This window comes from Microtus pennsylvanicus, chromosome 8 (genome assembly GCF_037038515.1).
Source record: "Microtus pennsylvanicus isolate mMicPen1 chromosome 8, mMicPen1.hap1, whole genome shotgun sequence".
Classification (NCBI taxonomy): Eukaryota; Metazoa; Chordata; class Mammalia; order Rodentia; family Cricetidae; genus Microtus; species Microtus pennsylvanicus.
This window is the reverse complement of record NC_134586.1, coordinates 62,862,534-62,875,468: the sequence shown is the minus strand read 5'-3', so window position 1 is coordinate 62,875,468 and position 12,935 is coordinate 62,862,534. Positions and strand designations below refer to the sequence as shown.

The 12,935-nt window shown below is 45.6% G+C and overlaps 1 protein-coding gene across 2 annotated transcripts in view; it reads right to left on the bottom strand.

Moving 5' to 3' along the window:
- Positions 1 to 1,474: 1,474 nt before the first annotated feature.
- The window catches only part of Dguok (deoxyguanosine kinase), a 28,897-nt gene continuing 17,436 nt past the window's right edge, over positions 1,475 to 12,935 (bottom strand). For both annotated transcript variants that reach the window (XM_075983718.1, XM_075983719.1), the window contains 5 exons: positions 12,468 to 12,655; positions 8,961 to 9,108; positions 2,695 to 2,810; positions 2,090 to 2,189; positions 1,475 to 1,729 (listed from right to left, as the gene is read on the bottom strand). In XM_075983718.1, coding sequence (XP_075839833.1) covers positions 1,703 to 1,729; positions 2,090 to 2,189; positions 2,695 to 2,810; positions 8,961 to 9,108; positions 12,468 to 12,655 — 579 coding nt within the window. In that variant the 3' untranslated portion in view covers positions 1,475 to 1,702. The remainder of the gene's footprint in view (positions 1,730 to 2,089; positions 2,190 to 2,694; positions 2,811 to 8,960; positions 9,109 to 12,467; positions 12,656 to 12,935) is intronic.

Sequence of the window (12,935 nt, the reverse complement as noted above, 5' to 3'; positions counted from 1 at the left end):
ACGCTCGGCATTGTCAGTCCTGGAAGGCCTGCTGTCACCCGCAATGAGGCAGCACTCCATGGGCATGAGGCTGGCAACAATGAAAATGGCAAATTCCCATGAATGGATAAACAAAGTGTGTCACAGCCATAAAATAAAACGTTGCTTAGTCATAAAAAGGAAGTGTGGATACATGCCACAATCTGGATGAACCTCTGAACATGATGCTGAGCAACAGAAATGAGTCACAGAAGACTACACACGGAGAATCGATTCACACGAGATTCATCATCAATCTATACACAAAGAAAGTAGATCTGTGGGAGCTTGGGGTGGAGGCAGGAGATAATCGGGGGAGGGAAGAACAGGCTTTCTTCTTGGTGCTGGATATACAATCTTCTGATTTCATCAAAAAACTCTGACTTACACAATTTAAATGGATGAACTAATATGCCTTATGTCATAGCTTTAGCTATTGAAACAAACCTAGAGAAACCTTGAAGGGTGAACCTCAACTGAGTAATTGCCTTCATCAGACCGGCCTGTGAGCAGGTCAGGGAAGCATTTTCTTGATTCCTGATGGACGTGGGAGGGCCCAGCCCACTGGGGGTCTGAGCTAACTGCCCAGGAGCCCCTAGCCGCTCAGCAGGCAGCATCCCTCCAGTGGGTTCTGCTTCAAGCTCCTGCCAGGCTTCCCTTGATGACCGACTGTCACCAGTCAGCTAAAATAAGCCCTCTCCTCTCAAAGTTGTTTTTGGTCATGGTGTTTACTGCAGCAACAAAAAACAAACATTTTCTTAATGTAGGATAAAGAAATTGTTGGATGTGTTGTTGAAAACCTCATATAAGTACTGAATCCAACACTTTCTCAAACCATAAAGGATGGTAAAGATTTCTGTCTCCCAAGACATTAAACCCTGGTTCATTGGGATCTTGTGTGCCTGCAGAACTGTAGAGGGCCTAGGTGCTCCGGGTAAAGCCTGACCTGGGCTTCTTGCAATGAAGCGCTCCAATTCTATACATCTCTGAGTTTTTCTTCCCTCGACAAATCACGCCTGGCGCTTAGAGCAGCAGCACCAAGTCACACTTGTCTTTGCTGCTGTGGTCTCCGTGCCTTAGTGCTGTCTGAAGCTCACTGCTAAGGTACGCAGAAGACTGGGACAGCCACACCCTAAACGTCAGAGGCTGTTCTCTCCCTGTCTTCTGGGTGAACTCTTTAGCTCCAGGACAGGGATTGACTCCCCATCCCTTCTTAGTACTTGGAACAGCGGAGAGGAGGAGCTAAAGCTCTTGGAGTATGCACTGTTTCTCCATTCTGGGGTACACGGTGGACCCACTTCATGTAAGGCAGGGCTTGATTGGCTCTGGAACAGTCCCTGCCCTGGACACAGGAGCAGTTGGTCAAGAAAAGCTAAGACTTTTCTTAGGTGAAAACTGGTATCTCTATGGAGTTGAGAACAGGCATCATTTATCCTGAAATAAAGGAACAACTGGATTAGAAAAACAAACTTAAGTCAGTTTTATTTTTAAAGTGCTTGGGATTAAAAAACAAAAACAAAACCAAAAACCAGCAGTATGAAGACAGCGCACACCCGAGTGTGTGGGGTCTGGGGATGCTTGAGGGGCCCAGGGGATGTGCGTACAAGATGGATGAAAGGAAGGTCAACATTTGCTAGCTTCAGAAAGACAGGACCAGACCAGAGCCGAGATGTCTAATTACTGCTTACAGGTTCCTCATAAAGGTGTTGACCTGCAGGAAAAGAAGACCTAATGTCACACTGCAGTTTCCACACCCCCTCAGTGTATGTGTCTCCAGTCCCAAGCATTTATGAGCTGCCCAGGGTCAGACGGCACCAAGTGGCAGTTAGGCAGAGAACCCATATGTCTTCCATCCCTCACTTTAGAACACCTTGGGGGGAAGTCGGCTGGCCAGCAGATGCTAAGAGACAACCCACTGAATCTTCTAACCCAGCACACTTAGAGCTGGGTTTTAATTATTTAATTATTGTAACTTGCATAAGATCCCAAGGTGTGGAAGTGTGCAATGCAATTTGAAGTGCAAAGCAAAGGAACAGACAAAGAGACCCCGGAAAGCCGAGGGTCTGCCCACCTGGCTCATGAGCTCTTCCTGCTTGGCAGCGTTTTTCGAGAAGTCCTCACTGACGTCCAGCACCAGCACTGGCACATGCTGCAGAGCTTCAAAGTGGAGCCTAGAGCAGAAGGCAGAGATGCCAGGTAACGTCACTTTCCTACCACACTGACCACTCAGAGCCTGAGGACTCTGCCCACAGACTGTATTTCTGAAAGACCTCAATAAAACTGCCTGCAAAGTGAAAGGCTGAGACGTCTCTCTAGTCCTGAAACTGCTATTGAAGTCAACATTTCAACAACTGAAGTGAACATACCAAGCCTGAAAGAGGACAGGCAAAAACTAAAAATGTCAATTAAAATGGACATTTGTCCAGAAAATTTCAGCCTTCCATCCTAAGTCAACTATGACAAGCATTCATAACAGGGTACAATCTAGGGAAAAGGGAGGAAGGGAATGGGGGAGAGAGACCCTACCACACAGCCCTGGGACGCATGGGCTGTACTGGACATGACATCTAGCTGACAGATGTGGGGCACTTCCTCTGTGTCCTTGCGGTTCTGGGCTGTGAGCTCGACTTGTGCTCAGCGTGTGGGGGGGGGTCTGCCTGCCTGTTACATACTCACTTGGTAGTCTTGTTAATAAACCAGTCTTCGTGCTGACCGTGCAGCTGTTCAAGATAGGCCAGCTCAATGCCCTTCTCTTCTTCTCTGGCCCTCTGGTACAGTCTTTCCAAACAAACCTAAAAGACAATGCCCCAGCTGTTACATTTCTGTCTTACAGGGCCAAGCAACCCACAAAATATCCGTGTCTTCTTTGGGTACCATTGTTCTCTTACTCAGAGCACTGGTACCATTTTGTCCACCTCTACCTCAGACTGCTCTTCCTTGGAGCAGCCTCAGCTGGTTAACCGCAATCACCATTCTCCCCAGTCACTCACACTGGGGACCTGACACGACCCTTCTTTTTCCTCCTCCCAACCACACCAAGAAGCCGGGAGAGTCTAATCTCTAGCTGGTTCTGTCCTCTCACCTCTGCCCTGGTGCTCAGGCCTTTCAGCTGGACATTCCAAAGCCTTCTGCCTCTGTGTCCTGGAGGTGAAGAAGGGCATGAAGAGAGAGAGCCAGCCAGCTGTCATGTGAGAGCTGCAGTCTCTCCATCCTCTGCCCACCCACAGGTAAGGCCGCTCTTAGGTAAGGCACATTACAATTCTGGCAAAAGCCTTTTTTCCTCCCAGTTTGTCCCTCACTCCAGTCTTCTATGGTACTTCTGTCCCTGCTTAAAATACTTTGCTCCATAGGCTCTTTGCCAGCTACAGACAAAACCACAGGCTTCAAAAAGTTGCAAATTTGCTGTCCTCCTGCCTCAGCTTTCCAGATGCTGGTATTACAGGCATATACCACCATGCCTGGCTTGTGAGTGCCATTCTACTTATAAAGTGGCAAGCGATTGAAAACATCTTTCATACTAACTGAAGCATCTGCATGGGATCAAAGATAACATGAAACAAAACAAGCCGTGACACTAACTCCCCGCTCCCGTCCCCTTGCAGAACTTGAGTCTGCCTCCGCCTACAGTCTGAGGTTCTCTGCTTCTGAGGACTGTGTCTCCTTCACCCCTTAGACGACATTGTCCTCACCTTCCTTAGCTCCCCCTTGTTCACTGCTTAGGCAGATTTGGCCTCCTTCCTATGGGATAGGCCAAGCTCCTTCACACGGCAAAACCTATGCTGCAAATGTTTGTTTTGCTTGAACTGCCCTTGTTCCTCTTTCTGCCTGGCCAAACATTTCGGTTTCAATGTCAAGTATCCTGAAAGTATGGGTAGATTAACCCACTGACTTAGGACTCTTCCCCCTTTCCCTTAAGGAAACAAAACCATGCAATCAAATTTGCTTTACACCACTCCCCGTTTTATTTTAGTTTTTGAGGTAGTTCCTGGTCTAGTCCAGGCTGACCTGGAACTCTGCTGTCCGTCTTTCCCAATATATTCCTGATTCCAACGTCTCAACTCTCCTCACTCACAACCACTGTGATTATGCTCTAAGCAGAGTTTATGCACATATCCATTCTTTCCTCTATCTTCTGAAATGTATAAAAGACACGAGCTCTTCCTATTACAAGCTGTGCAACTGCCTCCTCAGAGGCTAACCACGCTGCGTTTCCACAGGCAAGCAACTTCAGCTAAGTTACTTTATTTTCTCCTCTGAAAAATACTGCCTGAACTGGAGTAAATGAATATTAAAAAATATATGTAAAACCATGTTTTCAAATACATGCAAAGACAGAGCAATTTTTGCAAAAGCTATTTATAATTATTCACAAACTGACTGCAGACAACCATTGATACTAGCCTGGATCTATTAAAATCAGTTAGCATTTCCCTTTTTACTATTAATTTGCCAAACTAAGCAAACTTTTCTTCCCTTTAAAGTCTAGACAAAGGGGGGCTGGAGAGATGGCTCAGTGGTTAAGAGCATTGCCTGCTCTTCCAAAGGTCCTGAGTTCAATTCCCAGCAACCACATGGTGGCTCACAACCATCTGTAATGAGGTTTGGTACCCTCTTCTGGCCTGCAGGCATACACACAAACAGAATATTGTATACATAATAAGTAAATAAATAAATATTTTTTTAAAAAAAAAGTCTAGACAAAGTCCTACTTTGATAGCTGGTATAATTTTAATTTACTGACATGGTTTCCTTTTTATATTTATTTATTTATTTATTTATTTATTTATTTATTTATTTATTTATTTATTTATTTATTTATTTATTTATTTATTTATTTATTTATTTATTTCCAAGACAGGGCTTCTTTGTAGCTTTGGAGCCTGTCCTGAAACTTGCTCTATAGACAAGGCTGGCCTCGAACTCACAAAGACAGTTTTTGTTTTGAGACTTACCCTGGCTAAAAATAAATTAAGTTTATTTATTATCATCATCATCACCATTATTTTGGTATATTTTTTTTTGAGACAGGGTTTTTCTGTGTATCCCTGGATGCTTTAAAATCGTTCTGTAGATCAGGCTGGCCTTGAACTCAGAAACCTGCCTGCCTCTGCCTCCTGAGTGCTGGGATTAAAAGCTTGCGCCACTATACCCAGCTAACAAATGTTTTGTTTTTTTTTTCAAGACAGGGTTTCTCTGTGGTTTTGGAGCCTGTCCTGGAACTAGCTCTTGTAGACCAGGCTGGTCTTGAACTCACAGAGATCCGCCTGCCTCTGCCTCCTGAGTGCTGGGATTAAAGGCGTGCGCCACCACTGCCCGGCTAACAAATGTTTTAAAACATCCCACAGGGCAGTTTTATCCTGGCCCCTTCCTTTCAGTCCCCACAGGGAGCACACACCAGAATGTACAGGGGAAAGATGTGTGGGTAGAAGTGGGAGGGCAGGGACTCTGGCCAAGCTTCTCTGACCTGCTAGGCTGTGACTGTTGAAGGGTCTGCTCACTCAGGTGGTACTTGTTCCCATGCAGCCCCTGAGCACTGTGTCCATGATTCACTGTCCCAGACAGGGATGGGAATCCTAAGGCACACAGCCAGCTTCACTCTCTCTTCTCGACTCCAAGGGGTAGCGAAACACAGGTCCAGCCATTTCTCTTCCAATTAGTATCATTAGTGTGACTGCCAACTTCCTTGAACTTAGGGGAGGACAGGTGGACAGGGCCTGGAGCCTGTATCACAGACTCTGAGGTGTGTATTTGTCAGGAGTCTGTTGTGCTAGGCACCGGCTTGAACCTATGTCCTATATATCCTCTGGCATTCCTGGGTTCCTGTATCTAACAGCACTAAAATCTCAAACCAATCCCGAATAAATTATCCTTCTTTAGTCTATGTTAAATTGCAGCAATTCTTCAAGTCTCATTATATGAGATGAAATACTTCAACTAGTCTCCAAAGGGACAAACCAGCCCTGGTGACAATCACCATTACTAACAGCACCCTGCCATTTCATACAAAGGGCATTAAGAAGGAAGGTAAGGGAGAATGGCTTGCTTTACTCTCGGCTCCTCCCACACTACTACTGCCCTGGCCCTGAGATGACCTCTCTGAGAATAGGTTAGGTCAACACTGTCCCCTCTCCCAGCCTCAGCCTTCAACCCATTTCTCAGTCCGGTCACCTTATGACGTCCATGGGAAATCTAACGCCTCCTCTACTTGACTCCACTACATCTCCTCTCTGTCTACTCCATAGCACCACCCTGCTAGAGAGCCCTCCTTTCCCACAGAACTCTGCCTCAGCGCATCCTGCCATCCTCTGTGAGAAAATGCTCATCTTTCACTCAGGGACTACCTTCCTGTAAGCCACCTGTCTCCACGATGTGTCTCTTCTTATTTTTTGAGACAGGATCTCACTATGTAGCTCTGACTGTCTTGGAACTCACTATGTAGACCAGTCTGGCTTTGAATTTACAGAGATCCGCCTGCCTCTGCCTCTCGAATGCTGGGATTTTTTTTTTTTTTTTTAAATTTCAAAAGATTTTTACTTACAACAGCAAGGAGAGGCCACTGAAAATCCATTATCTTGTACAATAATAGTTAAAAGATCCAGAATATAATACCAGGTGAGTGAATTACAAATGTAGCCAGAAGCTTTGACCATTCACGTATTGTATTTTGTTTAAACTTATAATGTATATCATTGTGTACATCAATAGTGATGTAGATAGTTTGAAATCAATAATATTCATTTCAATGTGCTGCTTAACATTTTTGTCAAGATTAAAGGCGTGCATCATTTATGCCTGGCTCACAGTGTACCTCTTCTATTTCTCTTTAGCAACAAGGACCACTGAAAGCAGTCAGGCAATGCCTCGGCTAGCCAAAACACTTCACAGAAGAATCTCCTCAGCCGTTAGGCCTTACTAATATCTAGTTCAATTTTATTTAAACCCCAAATTTCATCTAGAATCTCTTACTCCCTGCTGTGATTTGCATTACAATCCAGGAACTTCCTAAACTATACCAAGAGTCCTGATGGGGCTGGCAAGATGGTTCAGCAGCCAAAGGCACTTGCCAAGCAGTGCTGTGGAATATTTAGCTATGTAACAATGTATTACATTTATTTATGCTGTGGAATATTAGTTTAACTGTGTAAAGATGTGTTCCATTTGTTTAACAATATAAGGACAGGTGTGAAATCATGTAAAGGTGTGTTCCATTTGTTTCACCTTGTCTGCCTAAGGTACCTGACTGACCAATAACTAGGCAGAAGAGGGAGAGGTGGGGCTGGTGGACAGAGGGAATAAACAGGAGAGTACAAGAGAATGAGGTACAAACAGAGGACAGGCAAGAGTGAGAAGCCAGCCAGACACTGGGGGAAGCAGGAAAGTAGACGGACAAAAGGAAAGATAAGTAAAAAGCCCCGAGCCAAAAGGCAGATAAAGAGAGTAATAGACTGATTTAAGTTAGAAGAGCTAGTCTGAAATATAAGCTAGGCCGAGCATTCATAACTAATAAGAAGACTCCGTGTCATGATTTGGGAGCTGGGTGGTGGCTCCAAAAGAAAAAGCCTGGCACAAAGCAGCCTGGTGACTTGAGTTCCATCCCTGAAGTCCATGGAAAGGTGAAGAAGAGAGGTGACACCGCGGCTGTCCTCTGACTGCCACACAAACACTGTGGCTTGTGTGTACTCGTGCACGTAGACACACACTGAACACACACACACACCAAAGATGAAGAGTTGTCAGAAGAGGAGGGAGGAGGAAATGTATTAGAACAAAGAAATGCAGCCAGGCATGTGGGGCATGCCTTTAATCTTAGCACCTGGGAGGAAGAAACAGAAGCAGGTGAGTCTCTGTAAGTCTGAGGCCAGCCTGGTCCATATAGTGAATTCTGGAACAGCCAGGGCAACATAGTGAGACCCTGTCTCAAAACAAAAATACACCAAACCAACCAAATACTCCCCCCAACAAAATAAAATAAAAACTAAAAAACAAAACAAACAAAAACTTAAAAAAAAATAAAAAGAAAGAAAAACGTACAAACAGCCCTAGCTGTACTCAGCAGCCTCTCTCCTAGCTGCCCCTTCCTTCTAGTCCTCTCCTTGGGGCCCCTGCAACATGACATGACTCTCCCACTTGTTCTCAGCTCCACTCAGGGTGCCTCCAGGCTCCCTTCTGTCCACAAGCTCAGCCCCAGGCTGCAGCTGGCTTGCTTTCTGCAACGATGGGCATTCTTGGCATCTGACCATACCTGCGACAGCAGTAACAGCAGTCTCTCTATCTCTCTCTCTCAAAAAAAAAAAAATGCTTTGCTTTGACTTGGAATCCTGCCACTGAGAGTCTTTCAAGAGTTCTACTTTACAGACAAAGACTCCTTCAGTAGAAAGCTCACCAGGGTCTAGCCAAGGTTACTACATCAGCATGAGCCACGGGCCAATGCTGTCTCCAGAGGTCTCCTGTCATGACATCATTCCATGGTCCAAACTGGTTCCAAAGTTCAAGTTGCAGAATCAGAGCCAAAGCGCACATTGCAGCAGTCCTTGTGCCTGAGGACCTTCTCAAGGACCAAAGTGTGGGTTATAAATTAGGACGAGGGAGGAAACATTCTTTCCTTCCTCACATCCTGGTCAGAAAACAGAAGGGACCACTGAAGTCTCACATGACCTGACATGCAGCTAAATAAAGCAGTTGGCTGCAGGTCTGAGTGTCCGATCTGTAAACCTGGAGCTGTAAAAACATGGCCTAGTGTGTTTTGGCCTGTTTCTCCACCAAGAGGGCTATGTCTACATACAGGCAATTGCTTGAACATACTGCTGCAGCTGCTGAAGGCCCCTGGGAGATGGGTGCTTGGTGCTGGAGTACCGGTGAGGCCCATAGACTAAGAAGCTTGCAGGAGTTCATCTCCTATGTTTCATGTAGTTCTGACATCTAAGTTTTAAGTTTGCAGTTACCTGGGGAGAAGCCTGGAGATAGATGAAGCCATGTAACAAGAGTCGGTCTGCAAACTCGTGCAGGAGAAAAGAATGCCAGTCCTGATAGATGTGCCATTCGACGTCACTGAGGGAACCATTTTCAAAAAGGTTCTTTGCAAAAATATACCTGTTTGGAAATGTTGAGTGGGAGGTTGGGGTGAAGGAAGAATGGGAAGTGGGATGAAAGACAGAAGAGGGAGAAAAGTCGAAAAATCAGTAACTGTCTTGTTCATGTTTATCCAAATCACTTAACCATTCTAGCTCCTATCAGTCCTTAGGAAATCTGAATAATTAAAAAAATTTTTTTTATTATTTGTGTGTGTGTGGGGGGGGTCTGTGTCTGTGTGGGTCTGTGCACATGCATGTGGGTGTTTGTGTAGGCCAGAAGAGGGCACTAGACTCTCTGAGCTAGACTCTCAGGCAGTTGTGAGACATCAGATGTGGGTGCTGGGAATAAAGTCTGGATCCTCTGTAAGAGAAGCAAATGTTCTTAATTGCTGACCATCTCTCCTGCCCTTGGAAATCTGAGCTCTCCAGCTCCTGTCCCGCTCAGCACTACAGGATTAAATAGCACCTGACACAGACCCACACGTCAGCTCACAGACGTAGCCCACTACAAGGAAAGGGGCTCTAAGAAGGGAAATGAGCCAAGACACACACCATGTACATGGAAACCTGATCAGAGTCCCCACCGCTAGAGCAGACTCCAGACAAGCCCAGGAGAATGCAGGGTGAAGCCGCCCTTCCCCACTGCGTTTCGGAATGAGGGCTTCCGAGTCTTGAGCTGCTGAGCCATCATGCCTTGTAGCTGAGAAACAGGGAGAGCCTTCCCATGGTATTAGCTCTGGAGCTGACTTCGACAAGACCAAGAGCACAGTCTCCCCGCCAGAGAATACTGGAGCCTAGCTAGCTTTCCTCTGCTGAGTTTCCAACCAGAGCAAACAAGGCTGAAGCTGAACTATCAAACTAACTTCCCTCTTTGCTCACTTCCACAACAGGAGGAGGATCCGGTAAATTGAGAAGTCAGAGCTGTAGACACCATGGCTTCAAAAGGGTCAATTCTACTTTTTAAGCTTGATACAAAACACAGTTTACATCCACAACAATGACATCCAGTTTCTAAGGCAACCTCAGCAACTGGCCATTTCTGGGAAATGAAATTCAAACTCCTTGTGTGAATGGCTCAGGGATGTGCAAACTGCAAAGTTGGAGCGTCACGCTGAGGAGAGTGGTTTTCAAAGTGACCCTGAAAGGGCTGATCTAGTGCTGCTTCCACAAGCCATGTCGCTGTGGAAAGCAACCTGACTCGCAGCCCACAGCAGGGGATGACTGCATATCATACTTGCTAAGTACTCAGTGACTGACTGTCACTCAGGAGCCAACAGTCCTAAGTCACTGTAACTGCTCTCCTAGGCCATGAAGAAGCTAATTTACAAACCCCAAAAGTGAATTTGCCCAGACTAGAATGTTTTATCTCAGCTCTCTGAAGGTGACAAACAGGTGACTTTTGTAACTCAAGTTTTGAAAAATGCTGACAGCTTCTCCAAAGACAGCAAGAAGACAAAAGTTCTATCTTGCAAATAAAAATGACCAAGTCTCTATCAGGGGCTTTTGCCCTCCTGAGGTAGGCATTTCCCCTGTTTCTCCATAGCAGGTGGTAACGGGCAGAAGGGGGAGTGGGGTAGAACACAGAGAGGTAGAACAGGGCTGAAGGACCTAGCAATCCAGAACTTTGTTCTAAAGCCACACTGCTCTTTCTGTTAAGTTGATCAGAAAACACTTCCACTTCTCCCTCCCTCAGTCACTGCCCCCTGAAATACACAACACACTTGTGAACATGTATGCAATCCTTGGTGAAGTAGCATCCTCACCGGAACAGGGACTAAGGACTAGTGTTGCCCTAGGGAACAGCCTGGTGCCTGAGTGCAGGAGATATTCAATAAACCTATACCAATCAAACAAATAAAGGAATGAGTTTTCCCCTTTGGCACTGGGGCTTGAACTCATGCCTTAGGCATGAAAAGGACCACTGAGCCATACTTCCAGTTCCTGGAATACATTTCTAAAGGAAGGGAAGTCTAAATACACTTGAGATTAGAATTTATAGCAGGTCTTTCTTCTACCTGAAAATGTCCCCCTTCGGTGAAAGAAGCTTCAATGATGTAACAACACAACTGCCTACTCCTTTACAAGGAAATGTCAAGATCCAGAGAGTTTTTAACTCATTTCCACCATGCATGGTGCCATGTGCAAGAAGGCAGAGGTGGGAGGATCACCTACGAGTATGGGGTCAACCTGGTGACACTCAGTTCCAGGCCAGCTAGGGTTACAGCTGGGACCCTTTTTAATCAAACAGCAAAGCCCCTGTAATTAAGAAAACATGTCTATTTCCCTCTGAGAGGATTCTCACACTAAGAGGCAAGAACTTAAAACAGCAAGTCTGAATGCCTCCAAAATCCTAGACGGTTCATGTAGTTCAACTTCCTAGCCTGGGTATGGCTCAGGAGAGGAGAGAGAAAGACAAGCACATTTGCAGTGGAAACTATCTAAATCCTGGAGCCCAACCATCTCTACAGTAAACATTTAACTTTCTAAAGAGCAGACTCCTCCCAGGCCCTGGAATGAAGGATTGCATGGCACTGTTTCTTCCACATATCTCGGGTGATTCTCAACTGCAGTCAGAATAGTCATCTCATTTACAAATGAACTCTCCCCTCCTTGTTCGGAGACAGGGTTTCACTATGTGGTCATCCCTGTCTGACTTAGAACTATGTAGACCAGGCGGGCCTCAAACTCACAGAGATCAACTTGCTTCTGCCTTCCAACTGCTGAGATAAAAGACATATGACAACATGCCTGGCCTTGAACTTTCATTTAAAAAAATTATATTATTGCTTTATGTGTATGGTGTTTTGCCTAAATGTCTATATATGCATCACGTGTGTGCCTGGTACCATCAGAGATCAGAAGACGGTGTTGGAGCCCTTGGAACTAGAGCTACTGATGGTTGTGAGCTGTCATGCAGGGAATCGAACCTGGGTCCTCGGGAAAAACAAGAAATGTTCTTAACTGAGGAGCCATCTCTCCAGCCCACAAACTCTCATTTTCTAATTTCAGGAGGCTTTCCAGTAGGAGTTGCAACTAGTTTACTTAACTTGGAATTAAACTGATAGCCAAGTGTTTCCAGTGATGGAGGCAGATAAAGATACAGAATGTCGCATCTCGAGTCATGGGGCTTAAGGCAGATAATTTTCTCACCAAAGTCATTCAAATTCAAACTCTCCACAATGACCAGATCCAGGCATCCCATGCCTTGTCTGTTGGTGGCCTGAGCCCATGCCTGGTCTCTGGAGCCCGAGGCCCGAATGAGCATGCTTTCCCAGAACAGATGGACTTCCTTCCCAACTGGCTGCTAGACTTTACTAAAAGCCCTTCACAGTTTACTCCCTTAGTTGGCTATCTGTGGTTGGCAGTGTTAGGTCTTACCTGTCACTGTACACAGACCTCTCAAAGACTCGCACGGACTTCTCTGCCTGTAGGAGTCTCCCTGGGGGGGCCTCCAGCTGCACTTTCAGACGGCTCAAAAAGGAGAGCGTCTGGAAAGTGTAGGACCATCGCGCTGGCTCTTGGTACATCATCTGTAGCAGGTTTCCAAGGCCTTTGGAAGTGCTGTCCTAGGGGAGAATGTAGAAGAGAAGAATTTCCTAGAAGGTGTATTATTTTATAGGATACACCCCACCCTCTACCGTTCCTCAAGAACATTCAATACTTAATGTCAAAAATAACCAGAGGTTTCCTTCCGCTGAAAACAAGGAAAAAGATAGGACTTTATGGCTTAGTTTAAACTACATAAGCAGGGAGGACTGTACAACCTTGTATGGTAAGAACCTGACAAAGACGACACAACACACCCAATGAGAGACACAACAGAGGGAGCAAAGCAAAACTCACACA